Genomic DNA, 19,480 nt, shown 5'->3' on the forward strand with positions numbered 1-19,480 from the left:
ACACATACAGACTGAAAGTGAGGGGATGGAAAAAGACACTCCATGCAAAAGGAAATCAAAAGAAAGCTAGAGTAGCAATACTCCATGCAAATGGAACATTCTCCAGGATAGATCACATCTTGGGTCATAAATCAAGTCTCAGTAAATTTAAGAAAATTGAAATCATATCAACCATCTTTTCTAACCACAATGCTATGAGATTAGAAATAAATTACAGGGGAAAAAACGTTAAAAACACAAACACATGGAGGCTAAACAATACGTTACTAAATAACCAAGAGATCACTGAAGAAATCAAAGAGGAAATCAAAAAATACCTAGAGACAAATGACAATGAAAACACAATGATCCAAAACCTATGGGATGCCGCAAAAGCAGTCCTAAGAGGGAAGTTTATAGCTATACAAGCCTACCTCAAGAAACAAGAAAAATCTCAAATAAACAATCTAAACTTACACCTAAAGGAACTAGAGAAAGAAGAACAAACCCCAAAATTAGCAGAAGGAAAGAAATCATAAAGACCAGAGCAGAAATAAATGAAATAGAAACAAAGAAAATAGCAAAGATCAATAAAACTAAAAGCTGGTTCTTCAAGATGATGAACAAAATTGATAAACCATTAGCCAGACTCATCAAGAAAAAGAGGGAGAGGACTCAAATCAATAAAATTAGAAATGAAAAAGCAGAAGTTACAACAGACACCGTAGAAATACAAAGCATCCTAAGAGACTACTAAAAGCAACTCTATGCCAATAAAATGGACAACCCGGAAGAAATGGACAAATTCTTAGAAAGGTATAACCTTCCAAGACTGAACCGGGAAGAAACAGAAAATATGAACAGACCAGTCACAAGTAATGAAATTGAAACTGTGATTAAAAATCTTCCAACAGGGCTTCCCTGGTGGCGCAGTGGTTGAGAGTCCGCCTGCGGATGCAGGGGACATGGGTTCGTGCCCCGGTCCGGGAAGATCCCACATGCCGCGGAGCGGCTGGGCCCGTGAGCCATGGCCGCTGAGCCTGTGCGTCCGGAGCCTGTGCTCCGCAACGGGAGACGCCACAACAGTGAGAGGCCCGCGTACCACAAAAAAAAAAAAAAAAAAAAAAAAAAATCTTCCAACAAACAAAAGTCCAGGACCAGATGGCTTCACAGGTGAACCCTATCAGACATTTACAGAGAGCTAACACCCATCCTTCTCAAACTCTTCCAAAAAATTGTGGAGGAAGGAACACTCCCAAACTCATTCTATGAGGCCACCATCACCCTGATACCAAAACCAGACAAAGATACTACAAAAAAAGAAAATTACAGACCAATATCACTGATGAATATAGATGCAAAAATCCTCAACAAAATACTAGCAAACAGAATATGACAACACATTAAAAGGATCATACACCATGATCAAGTGAGATTTATCCCAGGGATGCAAGGATTCTTCAATATATGCAAATCAATTAGTGTGATACACCATATTAACAAATTGAAGAATAAAAACCATATGATCACCTCAATAGATGCAGAAAAAGCTTTTGACAAAATTCAACAACCATTTATGATAAAAACTCTGCAGCACGTGGGCACAGAGGGAACCTACCTCAACATAATAAAGGCCATATACGACAAAGCCACAGCAAACATCATTCTCAATGGTGAAAAACTGAAAGCATTTCCTCTAAGATCAGGAACAAGACAAGGATGTCCACTCTCGCCACTATTGTTCAACATAGTTTTGGAAGTCCTAGCCACCGCTATCAGAGAAGAAAAAGAAATAAAAGGAATACAGATTGGAAAAGAAGAAGTAAAACTGTCACTGTTTGCAGATGACATGATACTATACATAATCCTAAAAATGTAAACTACTAGAAAACTACTAGAAAACTACCAGAAAACTACTAGAAAACTACTAGAGCTAATCAATGAATTTGGTAAAGTTGCAGGATACAAAATTAATGCACAGAAATCTCTTGCATTCCTATACACTAATGATGAAAAATCTGAAAGAGAAATTATGGAAACACTCCCATTTACGATTGCAACAAAAAGAATAAAATACCTAGGAATAAACCTACCTAGGGAGACAAAAGACTTCTATGCAGAAAACTATAAGACACTGATGAAAGAAATGAAAGATGATACCAAGGGTTTCCCTGGTGGTGCAGTGGTTGAGAATCTGCCTGCCGATGCAGGGGATATGGGTTCGTGCCCCCGTCCGGGAAGATCCCACATGCTGCGGCACAGCTGGGCCTGTGAGCGGTGGCCACTGAGTCTGCATGTCCGGAGCCTGTGCTCGGCAACGGGAGAGGCCACAACAGTGACAGGCCCGTGTACAGCAAAAAAATAAATAAATAAAAAATAAAGATGATACCAAGAGATGGAGAGATATACCATGTTCTTGGATTGGAAGAAACAATATTGTGAAAATGACTCTGTTACCCAAAGCAATCTACAGATTCAATGCAATCCCTGCAGTATAAAAAAGCAAACAAACTAACAAAAAAAACAACTAATACTAAACTTTCTTTGGGTGATTTGTATGGAAATATGTTAATATAAATGTTTCAGACATTACATGAAATATCTAAAAATCTTATATGTTCTGGTATAATGTTATAAGTCATAATTCTAGTTATTACTTTAAAATGTATATCTCAGAAATAACTAAATTTCCTTGTCAATTGCATTACTATGAACTTTCATCAAATCTTTAACTGTGGTCATTTTTACGTCTTTTGTTATTTACAGACAGTTCTGGGTATACTCTTATGCTTTTGCAAAAATGTTCCTATAAAAGGGTTTCATCTTCAAGAAATTCACGGAAAAGACTCTGACAAGTACAGGTTTCTAGTAACTGACTATACTGCTGAACTGAATGAATAAGCATTTTCAGAACTCTAATGCGACACTGATGAATTCATAAAAGTGCTAACAAAAGATCAAGATGAAAAAAAAATTACGTGGGACTGAGTGAACTGATGAGGATGATTATAATTTTTGTGACTTTCTGTTTGAATAAAAAAAAAGGATCATACACCATGATCAAATGGGATTTATCCCAGGGATGCAAGGATTCTTCAATATATGCAAATCAATCAATGTGATACACCATATTAACAAACTGAAGAATAAAAAAAAAAATAGACATACAGGAGGTCATCATAAGAGGTGATCCTGAATATATTACATACATATTTGCTAGTAATCAGCACACAAAGGTAAAGAAAGTGAGTTGTGCATTTTTATAAATGTAGGAATGATAACAAGCCTAATGATTTTTGAAAAATATTTGTAAGGCAGCACCAATGATTCAAACCAAAGTACCACTCTGGATAAGTATTTTCCCCCAACGAGTCTTACTAATTCACCAGTAATAAAATACTGTTTAGTCTGAATTATAAGATTAACTTTTTAATTTATACGCTCAAGGAAACACATGTATCACTTTGGGGCTTATATCTTCTCAGAGTCAGATTCCCAAATAGCAAGCAATACATTAAAAAAACAATGAGTCAACAATAGGCTAACTGCTTGCCCATATTCCTAATTAAGCAAACATCAGTAAAGCAAACAGAGAACATAAAATTGAGGGGACAAACATCTTGGTTTGAGAACATGTGCCAAATAATCAACAAAATAAGTCTGGAATCATGCTGCAACTAAACTTAACCAGTGGCGATAGCATGTCTCTGGGGAAAGAGTGCTAACTATGTCTACTATCATGCCCAGGAACAGGAAATTTGTACTATGGTAGGTTGGTAACTATGGAAACTCATCTGACAAATTGCAAAGGCAGACTGGGTGACAGAGTCCCATACTCATAAAAAAATGGAATAACTTAGTGGCTGTAGGTCAAATGACTAAGGTTAATTCATGCAAGGATAAACTGGGATCTTGACTACTTTATCCAAACAAACCCTTCTGAATGTTTTTCCATCTATTAGATTTTTTAAATTTTTCTTAATTTTTGACATGTAAAGATCTCTAAACCAAAAAGCATCTTGAATTTAATTTCTGAGTGTTAGACAAGTGTAATACACGAAGTGTAATACAATTTTATTTAGTATTTCTGACTTCTAACTTGTAACATTAAAAAAATATATATGGCCTATGCTTTATCATTGAGGTTTTTTTTTTAAAAAAAATGGCAATGGACTATTTAGAAATGTTTAAATTGGTTCATTCAAACATGCTTTCTTCAAATTTAAGAGGTTTCAAACTTAAAATTTTACTTTAATGAAAATCTTCACTCTAATGTCATTTTATTTAAGAAATCTGAATCAGGGCTTCCCTGGTGGCGCAGTGGTTGAGAATCCGCCTGTGGATGCAGGGGACACGGGTTCGTGCCCCGGTCTGGGAAGATCCCACATGCCGCAGAGCGGCTGGGCCCGTGAGCCATGGCCGCTGAGCCTGCGCGTCCGGAACGGGAGAGGCCACAGCAGTGAGAGGCCCGCGTACCACCAAAAAAAAAAAAAAAAAAAGAAATATGAATCAACTAAATGAAAGGGTCAATCACCCCATTTTCTGGCTCTTCCTAAATGTATCTTATGTGTTTTCTAGTTACTCTATCATTTTATGAAATAGTGAATACAAATGAAATATTTAATAAGTGCTATAATACGTAGCATATCAGAAAATTAGAACCCAGGTTACTCTCTACCTCTTGAAGTTCTTTAAGTAAGATTAATGTCTCCTATTACTTTTGAAAGTGACTATCACTGTGACAAGTTCTTTTCCTATAGTTCACATTGCACATTTTATTCTAAATTAGATATTCTTTTAATTAGTTTAGGAATATTTTTCAGATGTTAAGATATAGGAGCCATCTTAAATATAGGAAGAAAGTACTTTGAATTAGAATGATCAGAAATGGAGAAAGAAGCTATTAAGAAATTGGAGAAAAGGCTTGGGAAAGTGCAAGAAGTCTCAAAATTGGGATAGGTGCACTTAAATACATACTGACACTAAAGCACGAATATGTGAAAGTAGGACAATCCTGGAAATTCTAGGATACAAGATTGCTGTCCCAATATGTTAGGAATGTTTTGATAATAGTCAATAGTCTGAGTTGGTCTCCCCATAGTGATTTCATGTTAACAGGTAGTAACAGATATCACTAAATTAATCTCTACTAATCTCTCTTATTAATCTCTGTTTATCTCTATTATTATTCTCTGATGGTAAGTCAGGCATTGTGGCAGGCATGGAGTCCGCACTAGCACTGCACACATCACAATATGATAGCAGCTGCCTGAAGGAACACTCCATTTAGGTCAGCTTAATTTAACCAAGGACTCCATAATTGAATCTGCTTAGGAAGAATCTAAAAAAAAAAAAAAAAAAATCACTCAGCATAGTTTACTGTAATTCACTGAATGAATGAATGAACATTATAAGTTTAGCCATATGGGTAACAATTATCTAAAATAATATATTATTTACATTATTCTCTTAAAAGTTCATGTGTGGCCTTTACTAATTTTTTATATTTAACATGTCAAAATAACTGCAAAACAACAATTTGCCAAGACGAAAATTACGACTAAGTAGCCATATTCAAAGTAAAGTTTGATTGATAGTCTATGTAAAATTTAATTCACAAATAAGAAGTCTATTCTCTGAAAAAAATTTAGTTGCTTTGAACATTTAAAGTAACTCAGCTCTCTGTCTCTGTACTTAAAAAGGAATCTCTCCCAATAAAGGAAATCATGAGCGCTTTTAAATAAAGAATGCTATTAGGTCCCCTAAAATTTGGGAGGAAAGTTCATTGTACTTAGCTTACTGTACTTAACTTCAATAGTTCTTTTACTTCTCATTACTCATGAGTCAATCAAGAGTCAACTCTAATTAAGAATTATAGTTCCCTGATGGCAGTGTGAATTCAACACGGATCTCAAACCACTAGAAATTGAATATTCTGATTGTGTCTCAGGTATGAATAGCCTAGATTTAATTCTTCAAAAACCAAGGCAAAAAACACAATTTAAGTAAATTAATGGTTAGGATAATACTTTTTTGCAGGAGTTTCCAAGTAGCATTGAGCCATTAAAAGTTTTATTCCCCAAAGTTTAGTATTAAATCTGACTTTAATATGGTTTATGATGTGCTTTAAAAGTATTCTGGTGGTAATGTCAAAAAGTTGAGGTTCATTTCCAGTTATTAGGAGTGTATGGTGATTAAATCTTTGGAAATGATAAGATATTATGGATTGGCACCTTGTTACACTATCTTATTCAAAATTAATGATGGACTGGCTATAAAATTTCCACGTTGTTTAAAATAAACTTTCTAGGTATTACACAGGCAGAAGGATGAGGTGACACTATTATAGATTCTGCTGTCTTCTTTGTTCCCCCAAACTCATAGAATAACCCTCAGCTAGCTCAGGAAACTGACTTTGCAAACAATTAACTTCACTATCACAGCAACTCAACAATTCCTGAGTAGCTTTTGTACAGAGAGCAGTTTATTAGACACTAAGAAAGGTTACAAAGGCAGTAGTAAGTCATGGTTTCTATTTCTAAATAGTTTATAATTAAGAAAACAGAAAAACAGGAAACTCACAAATATACATCTATTAAGAACAAATAGTGAGTATATAATTTTTATAACGAATCGTTCTTATAACTCATTTACGGATTTAAAAGGAAGGAAAAAGATGAGGTGTTTATAACATAGACAGGATTTAAAAGGAAGAAAGAAGGTGAGATGTTTGTAAGATAGACAGAACCAAGTGGAATTTTACTATAAAAAGTCTTAAGAAAAGGTGTGAATTAAATATTCTCTCTGGATTGCTCAGAACATCTTAAAAGGTCAACATTTAGTTCTTTTACTTTAATCATCTACTGCTTTTTTTTTGGTAATGAGTATTGATGACTAGGATGAAGCCAGCTCTTTTCTATCATTTAATCTACATAAAATAACTCAATCTGTATTAGAAATAGTTCTGAGGGAAATACTGCACTACTTAATTTTTTTTTTTTTCTTTCTTAAGATAGACCTAACATTCCCACTCAGACAGTTCAGCTACAAATCAGAAACAATCAGAATCGGGGTCAGAGGATTTCAACTCTTTTCGGAAAAATCACATAATGAATGCACTGATGCTGGCAAAACCATTTAAAAATACTAAAATGCAATTAAACTCAGAATCTTTATTGCCTAGAAATCATCTCTCCAGGTTCCCCAGATCTGTGCTGGTTTACATGTATACAGTAAATCTGAAATAAAGTTTCTTAGAGTATTTCTATAATTTACAGCAAGTCAAAATAAGTTAATCTGAATCTTAATTATTATAACAAAACTGTTAGGTCCCATTTGATTCTACTAAAAACAAGAGTTATTCTCTGTGCTAACTACTGTTTTTGATACTGAGATGAACAGAACATATAAAGAGATAATGGCTACTTCAGTACCATGGGCCACAAAATACTATTACAGAGGCCAAATCTTCCTAATTTCTGTATTTCTCAGGTGAGATTAGAATTACTTACACTATTTATGTCTCCTGAGGATACTAGATACTGAAGGAACGCTAGTGATGAAGAAAATCTACTGTCTGAAATAATTCATTAAATTTCCTAATTGCTGATGCTTCTACAGGAAAAATAAAAATGATATATCATAAAAATATATTAACCAAATTAAAAGAAACTAATAAAAATAAGTATTACCACAACACACCCACATTACAGAAAGAAAGCATGGCATTACATTGCCATCATATAAATCAGACTTCCTCAGAATTAAGAACTGCTCTTCAAAAATCAATTTAGAGAATGACGACCAGAGAATGGGAGAAAATGTTTCCAAATCATATTATCTAACAAAGGACTTGTATCAAAATGTCTTATTCTGCTCAGGTTGCTATAGCAAATTAACATGGATTAGGTGAAGCCATTCTTTTTTTTCTTTTTTCATTTTTAAAAAAAAATCTGTCTTTTTCTTTTTTTAATTGGAGTATAACTGCTTTACAGTGTTGTGTTAGTTTCTGCTGTACAGTGAAATGAATCAGCTATATGTATACCTGTATGCCCTCCCTCTTGGACCTCCCTCCCAACCGCCCTCTCATCCCACCCATTCTAGGTCGTCACAGAGCACTGGAGCTGAGCTTCCTACGCTTTATAGCATGTTCCCACTACCCATCTATTTTATGCATGGTAGAATCTATTATACAGAATGAAGTAAGCCAGAAGGAGAGAAACAAATATCGTATATTAACACATATAGGTGAAGCCATTCTTTAAGCAAAGAATAAACACTTATTTCTCACAGTTCTATGGAAGTCCAAACCTCCTATGTGTCTAAGATTTTGGTTCGTGGTGAGGGCCCTCTTCCTAGCTTGCAGTCAGCTATCTTCTTGTAATCCCACATGGCAGAGAAAAGAAAGAGAAATAAGCTCTCCCCTGTCTCTTTTTACTGAGGGCACTAATTCCATTATGAGAGCTCCACCTTGGTGACCTAATTACTCCCAAAGGTCCCATTGTCAAATACCATCACATTGGTGATGAGGGTTTCAATGTATGAATGGGGGGAGGGGCACAAACATGCATTCCATAACACAAAACATATAAAGAACTCTCAAAATCCAATAATTTTTAAAAATCCAATAAAAATGAGCAAATATTTGAACAGAGACTTCATTAAAGAAGACAAATCAGCAAATGAAAAAAAATTACATGTATTAGTAACTAGGGATAAAACTAAAATAATAATGAACTAACCACACACCTATTAATACCTAAACTTTTTAAAGTCTGATAATAATAAATGGTACCAAGGGTACGGAGCAACTCATACCTTGCTGGTGGGAAACCACTTAGGATGACAGTTTGGCATTTTCTTAAAAAGTTACACTTTTTAAGTTACATTTACCATATGACCCAGTCATTCCACATGTACATGTTTACCCAAACAAATTAAAGCATATGTTCACACAAAGACATACATAAATGTTCATAGCAGCATTGCTTATAACAGCCCAAAACTGGAAATAATGCAAATATCCATCAATAGGTAAATGTATAAACAAAATGTAGTATCTCTACAAGGTACACCTATCTAAAAGGAATAAAGGAAAGACCAAAACAACATGAAGAAATCTCAAAGTCATTATGTGGAGTGAAAGAAGCAAGACCAAAAAAGAGAATCTACTGTATGATTGTTACATAAAATTCAAGAACATTTAAACTAATGTATATAGATAGAAAGCAGATTAGTAGCTGGTTCCCTGGGGATGTAGAAAGGGAGCAGGGAAATGACAAGAGAGGAAGATTACAAAGGGGTACGAGGAAACTTTTGAAAACGATGAATATGTACATTATCTTAATTGTGGTGATGTTTCTAGGGTATGTATGTATGTGTTTGTGTATCCGCTGTATGCCAATTATACTTCAATAAAATTCTTTCCAAAAAAGGGGGGAAAAAACGTCATCATAGGCATTTATCTATTTGTCACTAAAATGTAAGCTCCATAAAGACAAGAATTTTTAACTCTGTTTTATTGACAATGTATTCCCAATACTGACATATTAGTACCTAAACAATATGTTTGATAAATGGATGACAGAGAAAAAACAAAACGGAACTATGAATGAACAGATGCAAACTCCATTTTAATTTCATTTCAAGCACTACTAAGCTTATAATAAAAGTATCAATAATTTCCAAAAGCAATATATGCCGAGTTTACATGAGCCAAAGTAGTAACAGTTTTATCCTTCTACTGAAATAATTTCACTGCTTGGTCTCTTTAGTAACTTCTAAGAATTACACAGCTTCTTTTTTTTTTTTTTTTTTTTTTTTTTGCGGTATGCGGGCCTCTCACTGTTGTGGCCTCTCCCGTTGCGGAGCACAGGCTCCGGACGCGCAGGCCTAGTGGCCATGGCTCACGGGCTTAGTTGCTCCGCGGCATGTGGGATCTTCCCGGACCAGGGCACGAACCCGTGTCTCCTGCATCGGCAGGCGGATTCTCAACCACTGCGCCACCAGGGAAGCCCAGACAGCTTCTTTTTAATTAACAATAATGATAATAACAGCAAACACATAGTATTCACTATGTGTCAGGCACTGTTCTAAGGATGTAGCATATGGTAATTTATTAATCTTTATGAAACCGTATCAAGTAGGTTTATCTTTTCTCATTTATAAGATTGATTAGTAGAGCTCTTAGTAAAAATACCAATCCTTTATACTTCAGAGGTTGCACTGATATTTTATTTGAATATATTATTTAGATATTATTTATTTATAAATCAATATTTCATCCAAGCTTTGTTGTTCACAAAACTTTTTCCCTCCTCAGACCAGAACAAGGCCCTACAATTCTTTTACTACTTATATCAATAATTACCACTACCTATTAACTGGAGGCAATATGCAGATGAAAACTTTTTGCTACTCTAGGGCAAAACCATCCTAGAAATACTCAGGACTCATTTACTTAAATATTCCACTCAGTCATTTAGTTTCCTTGAATTCGGAAGAAAAATGTTAATTCTTTTATCATCTTCCTCTCTCCCTTCTCCCTTGACCCCAAAGTCCATAACTACTGCTATCTGGTATCTGGAAACATGTTAAAATATTCAGATCCAGGGAGAAAAGCAGACCATTAATAATGAGCAAAAACAGCTTATCTAAAAATACTATTTGGAAACTGGCAGTGATATGTTAGAAAGATGAGTTTTGAGGAGAAACAATGAAAATCTATAAAACTATAAAGCGTAGTAGGGTGAACAGGTTCAAGAAAGCCATAAATGAAATATGGTATGATTAGTAACTGAAATTAAGATACCTGGAGGACATATCTCTAACTCCAGAACTTGATTAACAAGTAGGACCATCATATTTCTAAAGCCACACAATTTGATAATATTAGGGCTCTAGTCATAACATAGTTTCTTAATTTTTCGATCTTCTTATTTTATCACATAAATCTATGGGGATATGAGTCATCTCACTTAACACTGTATACCACAAATTTAGATACCAATGAACAATGTACATATTATTCATGCTGGAATCAACAAAAATTTTTCATATCTATTTATAAAATTTTTAAATAGCACACAAAAGAATGGCAGCTTGCAGGAAAAAAATGATCTTTTAAAACTTGAAAAGATGCTGAAACTTGCTAATAACGAGATTGCAGAATTGCAACTGTGTATTTACTATTTTTCACCTATCAGATTACCAATAATCAAGTGGAATACATATACTGTTGGTGAGAATGTGGAGAAACAGGCACTTTCAAACATTACTCACACGAGTGCAAAACAGTACAATATTTATAGAGGACAATTTGACAGTACTTATAAAAAATATAAACATATTTACTATTTGATGTAGCAAGATCAAGTCTAAAAATGTAGCCTGCAGATTATACTTGCATAGATACAAAATAGCATATATACAAAGCTATTCACTGCAGCATTATTGGTTTATTAAAATATTTTGACATTACAAACTATGTAATATACACACATTAGAATCTTAGTAGACATATGAAAGAATGAGAATGATTTTTACCCCAAAAAGAAAGAGCTCCAGTATATCTTAAGAGGAAATGGCAAGATATGTAAGTGTATATATGTTACCTTTTATTTGAGAAAAGATAAAAATGTGTGTGTGTTTCTTTGTCTATGTTTTACATAAACAATATGAAGACAAACAAGAAATTGATAAAAATGGTTTTCTGTAGGAGGTGGTGGGGATAGGGTAAGTAGGAATGGAAAATGGTGCTAAGAGTTCAGAAAATACCCTTTTATACTGTCTTGCATGTATTAGCCACTCAAAAAAAAAAATGTAGAAACACTCTTCCTCCACAACACTCTGCAATGAACATTTACAAAAATTTACTAAAGACTATGATATATGATAGTGAATTATTGGGGAAAAAAATCATAATTTTTCCAGATAGTAAATTCTGCTGAAATACTAGCGGATGCAAACTATTATATATATAACAACAAAGTCCTACTGTATAGCGTAGGGAACTGTATTCAGTATCCTGTAATAAATCATAATGGAAAAGAATATGAAAAAATATATATACATACACACACATATGTATGTGTATGTATGTGTGTGTATATACACACACACACACACACACACACACACACACACACACACACACATACGTATAACTGAATCACTTTGCTGCGCACCAGAAACTAACACAACACTGGAAATCAACTATACTTCAATAAAAAGTAAATTTAAAAAAACAGTGTTGTCTTGCTTTAAGAAGAGAAACACAGAACAATATAATAGAACTAAGATTTCAGAAATATACTTAATATATATGGGAACTTATTTTAGGTTAAAAGTGTCCTCAAATCATAAAAAAGGACAGACAATTCAATAATATTTGGACAACTGGTTATACCATTGGGGAAAAAACGTAGGTCACTACCTTATATCATAAGCAAACATAAATTTTAAATTATTTAAGACAAAACACATCGCATAAAACTGTGAAGAGTTTTGTATGATTTTTTAACATTTCAGATCAGGGAGAGAGGGGGAAATGGTCTTTTTAGATAATATATAACTTCCAGAAACTATAAGAAAAAAGATAAATAGATTTTAACTACATAAAAACGTAAACGTTCTGCATAAGACACTATAAAGTTAAAAAATAAGAGACGAATTAAGACAAAAGATTACTGTCCATATCAAAGAGCTGCTAAACAATTAACAAGGAAAGTTCAAAAAGTAACTGAAAATTTGAAAAAAGATGCAAATAGGTGGTTTACAGAACTACAAATAGGCAATCAGTTATGAAACTTCTTCCAGGAATCTATGAAGCTTTAAAGTGAACTATTTTTCTAGTTTTATCAAACTGGCAACAACAACAAAAGTTCTACTAAAAAGTATTAGAGAGGGAAATGGGTTTTAATATACTGTTTATGGGAATATAAATTAATACAGCTAGGCTGGCCAGCAATGTGACACCTATTTAAATGTAAAAAATATTCACAGTAATTCTATTTCTTTGCATATATTTTATAAATACATGTGTACAATAAAGTATATAAAAGTACACTCAATGCAGCAATTACTGTAATGGAAAAAAAAGGGAAAAAACCTAGGAATATCATTAGGTAATTTGTGGTATATCAACACAGTGGAATACTATTACAGCCATTAAGAATGAGACAGAGAAATAGCAATAGTTCTCAAACCTGAATGTGCATTAAAATTCACCTGGTGAGCTAGGTAAAATGCCCATTGTCTCCAACCCCTGGGATACTGATTCAGTGAAACTGAATGTGTGTTCAAGAATCTTCATTTTTAATAACCCAGAGGATTTTGATACAGGTGGCAACATTAGTCACTCTGAAAAATATTGGTAATAGAGTAGAAAAAGCAATTTCTATGACCACATTTATGTTTTTAAAGAAACTACTTGTAGATGTAAATATGGACGATGTATATACTTCAAAGTAAACTTGTGGAAAAAGTCTGGGAGGATATTTAAATTCCTAACAATGGTGACCTCTAGGGAAAGAAATAATAAATTGGGGGATAGGTGGATGAAACAGAACTTTAACCATTAACTCTAAATTTCTGTAGTATTTGGATATTTTTGTACCAAAAATATACCTACTTATTACCTATAATGTTAAGAAAATAAAATGTCCTGAGTTAGTATTTGTTTCCTAAATGAAGACTCACTTTTCTAGGATTATCAACTAATAACATGACAAGCTGGTGGTATTAATTATTCTTTGCCTTCAGGCAAGACATTCCTCTTTTTATTTCCCTCATACTTATGTGTGCCTCCATGCATCTTCTCCACAGTATGGTAATAGTTCCTAGTTCCATTCCCATTCAAGGAAATCACCTCCTCACAATTCCAGGCTTCATCCTCCTAACTTATATTTAGAGGGAAAATTCTCAGGTATGAGTTTTGGCACTATTATCACACCAGTAATGGTTAAGCAGGGGAGACAAAAGTTAAGTAGTAAGGAACTCTTTCCTTCTGTGGTTTCCCAAGGGTAGAACACTGATGGGTAGAATAAGTGGGACTCTCTTCCTTAAAGCCATGGTAATATTTGGGAGCATGGCCTGGCTGTGAGGGCTAGGGACTAATGACTTCAATTAGGAATTACTTCATGAGTTTAAAGTTGACAAGTTATCTACTGAAGTGGAACATTATGAAGGCATTTACTATTACAGCAGGCTATCATTGCATGAAACTAATTAGATAGTAATTACACACTTACAGATTTCTTGGTAACCAGGAAACAGTTCTATGTATTTTGCATTTTGATATCACAACATTAATTAAAACGCAGACAGCCATATAATTAACATATGACATTATAACACATGAATCATAACAAATTATCTTACTGATGGATAATGATTTTAGCCTAAATTATTCTCAAAATCTTTATAGAATTAAGAATTATTTCATCTCCAACTCAAGTTTTGACTCTCCTAAGCAAAATGACAGCAACCAGCTGACCCTTAGCAATATTTTATAGACTCAGTTTTATAGCTAGAGGAGTGAAACAATCAATCATGTTTTTCACCTGCTGAATTTAACAGATGAGGAAAAAGTCACAATAGTACTAAATGTAAATGGTCTCTGACTCCCAAAGTCCAATGTTTGTTATCCGCTGCAGATGCTGTCCCACCAATTTCCTTTCTAAAATTTCCATTACTCTTTCACATAACTGTTCATTTCCACCTAGATTTATGCTTGTGATTATGCAATTTACTCTAATCAACAACTAATTTTATCACATGTATCAAAATCCTACTTCCAAAATTGATCCATCCAGGAAGACTTCTCTGACTCCAAGGATAAAAACTGCAGTTTGTACCACTGTCAAGTCATCCAAGAAAAATCTTCCTTTTGTTTATTTAGCAGCGCTTACATATATAGAAACTATATTTTCTTAACTAAAACCCAGGACACATGATCTGAGTCAAATAATTTTTTTTCAATTCATAAGCTTTTGTAAATATTTAATTTGAAAATATTAAATAACAAGCAAATACTGATTTTAAGGACAAGAATAAAATTATATGCAATTAGGGTTATACTAAAAAATTACTAACAACATTCTTAAAAAATTCCCACACCTGAATCTAGAAATCCTCCAGTTAGTGACTAGCTTTGTGGAGGGAGAACAACAGCTATCCATCTGCAGCCATTAACAACACCTTTAGCTAAATATTTTGTTGACATTTCACACTACTTGTCAAGTTAATTTATTTGCCAAAAAAGATGTGAGGCTATATTCTTTATGTGAAAACAAGAGTTCTGTAAAGATGGCGCATCTTCATCCCAAAGACACCAAACTTGTGCAAGATGACAAAGGTGGTGCCCATTGTCAGTGAGTGCACATGCCACGGAATGTTCCTCCCTGCCCCATGCTCAGGCAGGAGACTGATTATATGGTCAACCTAGGAACAGAAGCTGAGAACATCTTAACAGAAATATTCCTTTGCCTAACTCAAGCTGAAGATACAGGACATAATTTAGGAGAAAAATATTATAGTGTCACAGGTAATAAAACCCCAATACAGGGTTAGAGCCCCAGGAGGCTGCATGGGTGATAGAGGAAAAAAGCAAAAACAAAAGTTAAGAATAAAAGCATTATGGCTTAAACTTTCCCAAGTAGAGCATATTAATCTAGATATAGAATCTAAGACAGAAGAACTGAATCAATACTTTCACACGAATTAGTGTAAACTGATTCCAAAAGAAATTTTAAATTATCATAAGTGTAAAATAGGGCCCAATATTCATGCCCAGAATTTTAAATTGGAATATAAACCTTTTGTTGCTAAATAAAGGAATGCTAAAACTTAGATGCATATACTGAAAACCTTGCATATACTGAAAAATAAACAAAAATAAAATACATATGCCAAGGAGTAAAACCTCTCCATCATACATTAGACCCTACCATTCAATTTTTCTACCTTTTATTTTATATAAAAATGCATATTTTACAATGGATCTGTACGTCAATAAAACTCTATTAACAATAAGTCTTCAGCCATAAGCTTTTAGTAAAAATTTGTATTCCTAATACAGTGTTGATTTGTCTTACCTATACTGGCCATAACTTCTTTTCTTACCAATCTGTATTGACTAAATTTGATCCCTTGAATGTTTCAGAGAAATAATTATATATTATTATGTAATATTTAATGCATAATGACTAGATAACATTTTGAAACAAATAATATACATTACTTAATACTTTTTATTTCATTTTATTTTACGCGTACTCCAGAACACTTACCTGATATAGAAGGTCTTTCTGAGGCAAGGGGGGGGACTGTCCTTCATGCATAGGAGGTGGTTTATGTGTGGGTGGAAGGTCGATCCTGCATTAAAAAGTTTAAAAAATGCGATTGCCACTTTTAGCAAAAAAAAAAAAAAAGGGTGGGTGGGGGAACATTCAAGATTCGCTTAAGTTTTGAGAATATTTTCCTCATATGAATATTTGTATTAGCATACATGTTTAATTCAGTTCTTACATTTCCATTAATCAATCATAATTGGAACAAAAAAGTGAACTGGTTTTAAAGGTTCCCATGTTTAGGACTAATCTGAAATAAACAATTCTTTGAAAAGTTTAAAAAAGAAGCAAATAGAAGTATTTTTTGAATATTATTAAGCAAGTAATCTAGTAAATGACTAATTAAGTACTGCACATTTTTACATATGACTATGCCTACCAACATTTTAAATATAGTCAAACATGTGTAATGGAAAACACTTTCCTCCAAAGTGTCATAAAAGTGATTTAAAAGACTATATCTTAAAATGATAATGAAAAAAAATGTTTATACTATATTTTGGAAATACTTCCATAAATAGTTTGCAAAAGCCACGGTCATTCTTAGAATATTCAACATGTAAATTAAGATTTTCAATCTACAAACCATTATTAATCTTGGCACCTGAAATAAATAAAGAGACCATTACATCCTTGGGGAATGCATTTATCTTTGCCAAAATGACCTAATCTACTAAGAAAAAGTATTTTCATATATTTTTAAATTGTTGCATTACAACAAAAATAGAATTAAATATATCTTGTAGCTCTCTGCATTTTAGAAAATAATTTTTCATATATTCTCCTTTTGAAGATCACAGATAACTAATTTTCAGTAATTGAGATTGGTAAATCAAATAAAAATTTTACCTATATTAAAAGATAAAGAGGATGAAAGCTACAAAGGCCAAAGAAATGACAAATTCTCACTTCTCCATGTGGGTATGAAATAATATTTTAAATGAACAGAATTCAAATAATAAATAAAATGATTACTTGGTTGTAATTACTAGCCTACTAGTAAATTATGTTTTTGAAATTATAGAAAAGTTTGAGATAATCTAGCAACTAAGATGAAATTAACCACAAGCTAGATACTCTTGAAATATTAGAGGAATCCGGTCTTACAGGTATTAGACTGAAAGTGTATTTTATAGTCCTTTTATTTAAAGTAATTATTTCCCTTAATGTAACAAACATCACAGCAAATGTATAGCTCCAAGATGCCATAAGTTATTTAGGTGTGAAAACCAAGGTTCATGGAGGTGATGTGACTCGTTCACGATCATACCACTAATTTGATCGTAACAGAGCTAACACCCAGGTGTCCTTAATCCAAAAAGATCAGTGCTCTAACTGTGCCAGATTAGAGAGGCAGAGACATACACAAAGCATTTATGAAGACAGAAGGAATACATTCTTTCAGAGCCAGCCTCATGTTCTCATATAAAAACATTAATAACCACACAAGAAACAATGTCATTTGTATAGAACTTTACAGTTCATAAACATCATCTTATTCTACTCTTATCACAGCCATGTGAGGTAAGCAGGAAAAGTATTATTCACATTTCACAGATTAAGCAACAAAAGCTGATGATGGAATTAAGTGAACTGGGACTTCGGTCTTTTGATTATACAACAGAGTACAATTTCTGTTTTATAATTCTATCTCATGATTAGGTCCAAAACATTGCTTTCTCTTTAAATAAAAGCACATTTTGTAATTCACCAAAACCAAATTTAAGATAAAAGCTTTAAAACTCAATGTATTTAATAACTTCTGGCAGTTGAAAGTTAGTTATCTCTATACATAAGACAGGCATAAACAATTTAAAGAAGTAATTTAAACTTCTAAGATTTTTTATATCTGTCTTTCAACTACTTCATGGAAGACCTGCATTTTTATTCAGAAGGCAGGACAACACAGAGTCATTATGTTACCATTTGGAAAGATATGTAATATACTGTAGGTTAAAAAGGTGTCCAATATATTTGTCTCTAGCAGCCCCTTGCAACTGTTTATTTACCAAAATGTAGTCAGACTTTCTGACAAAACCAGTCATTTTACAAAGACCTAACAGTATCTTTACTTGCATCCCTCAGACACTTTTCATATGAGTAGCTGTAAAGATAAAGACTGCCACATACTACTGAATATTCATAGTTGAACACAAGCAAAAAATTTACCTACACTTTGTCAAGGTAGGATGGTCTCTTTTTTCGAGGCGTCAACAGCACAGTCACAAAGATGGCAATGATGAAAAGGGCAAGGACAGCTCCAATTACAGCTCCAGCTACAGCTATAGAAGAGGTCTGCTTAAGTGGAACATCTGTAAAGTAACAAAAATTAGGTTTTTCAAACAATGTTAAGAGTTCTTGAGTTTGTGTCCTCTGATTTCTACATTCTACAATGTGCAATGACTGATAAAGTATGTTATACACAACCACAAGCTTAGAAGACCCCATATTTGATTCGTTACTTTTTGTAGCATTATGCTAACACATTTATTCCTTGCAAGATGTCACCTTAGCACTCCAACTTTACTTTGTTAAAGTGATGAAAAGAATATTCCCAGTCAGGTATCAATGAGTGAATCTACTGTCAACGGACAAAGAATGTCTGGACGAGAAAAGAAGATAGAGAAAAGGATGAAAACTAAGTTCTTACTCTAAAAGGTGATAAAAAAAAACAAAAAATTCAGTATTCTTTAATGGAGTTAGCCAACAATGTATTGAATAGATTTTTACCTTTCATTCTATTAAAATAAATTCTATGAAAGAAACCAAAAACCTTCAAGAAAGGGAAAACAGGGCTTCCCTGGTGGCGCAGTGGTTGAGAATCCGCCTGCCGATGCAGGGGACACGGGTTCGTGCCCGGGTCCGGGAAGATCCCACATGCCGCAGAGCGGCTGGGCCCGTGAGCCATGGCCGCTGAGCCTGTGTGTCCGGAGCCTGCGCTCCGCAATGGGAGAGGCCACAACAGTGAGAGGCCCACATACCACAAAAAAAAAAAAAAAAAAAAAAAAAAAGAAAGGGAAAACAACACTAAAAAACAGAAAATATCCCAGACCTAATAAATAGTCAAAAAGTGACATTGCAAAATCTGTTTTAAAAATAGAAGTATTATTAAAACAGTACTTGCTGCAAATAACTTCCTTTAATTCACACAC

General features: G+C 33.6%; 1 protein-coding gene across 3 annotated transcripts in view; it reads right to left on the bottom strand.

Moving 5' to 3' along the window:
* NECTIN3 (nectin cell adhesion molecule 3) overlaps window positions 1-19,480 on the bottom strand; it is a 133,873-nt gene that overhangs the window by 36,264 nt on the left and 78,129 nt on the right. The window contains exons 6-7 of one of the 3 annotated variants that reach the window (XM_059063876.2): window positions 18,502-18,640; window positions 16,269-16,353 (exon numbers count right to left, since the gene is read on the bottom strand). In XM_059063876.2, the coding sequence (XP_058919859.1) occupies window positions 16,269-16,353; window positions 18,502-18,640 (224 nt within the window). Of the gene's footprint in view, window positions 1-16,268; window positions 16,354-18,497; window positions 18,641-19,480 lie in introns of those variants that run through there. The other 2 variants (XM_067034694.1, XR_010840787.1) reach the window with 2 other exon arrangements.

This window comes from Kogia breviceps, chromosome 5, assembly GCF_026419965.1.
Source record: "Kogia breviceps isolate mKogBre1 chromosome 5, mKogBre1 haplotype 1, whole genome shotgun sequence".
Lineage (NCBI taxonomy): Eukaryota > Metazoa > Chordata > Mammalia > Artiodactyla > Physeteridae > Kogia > Kogia breviceps.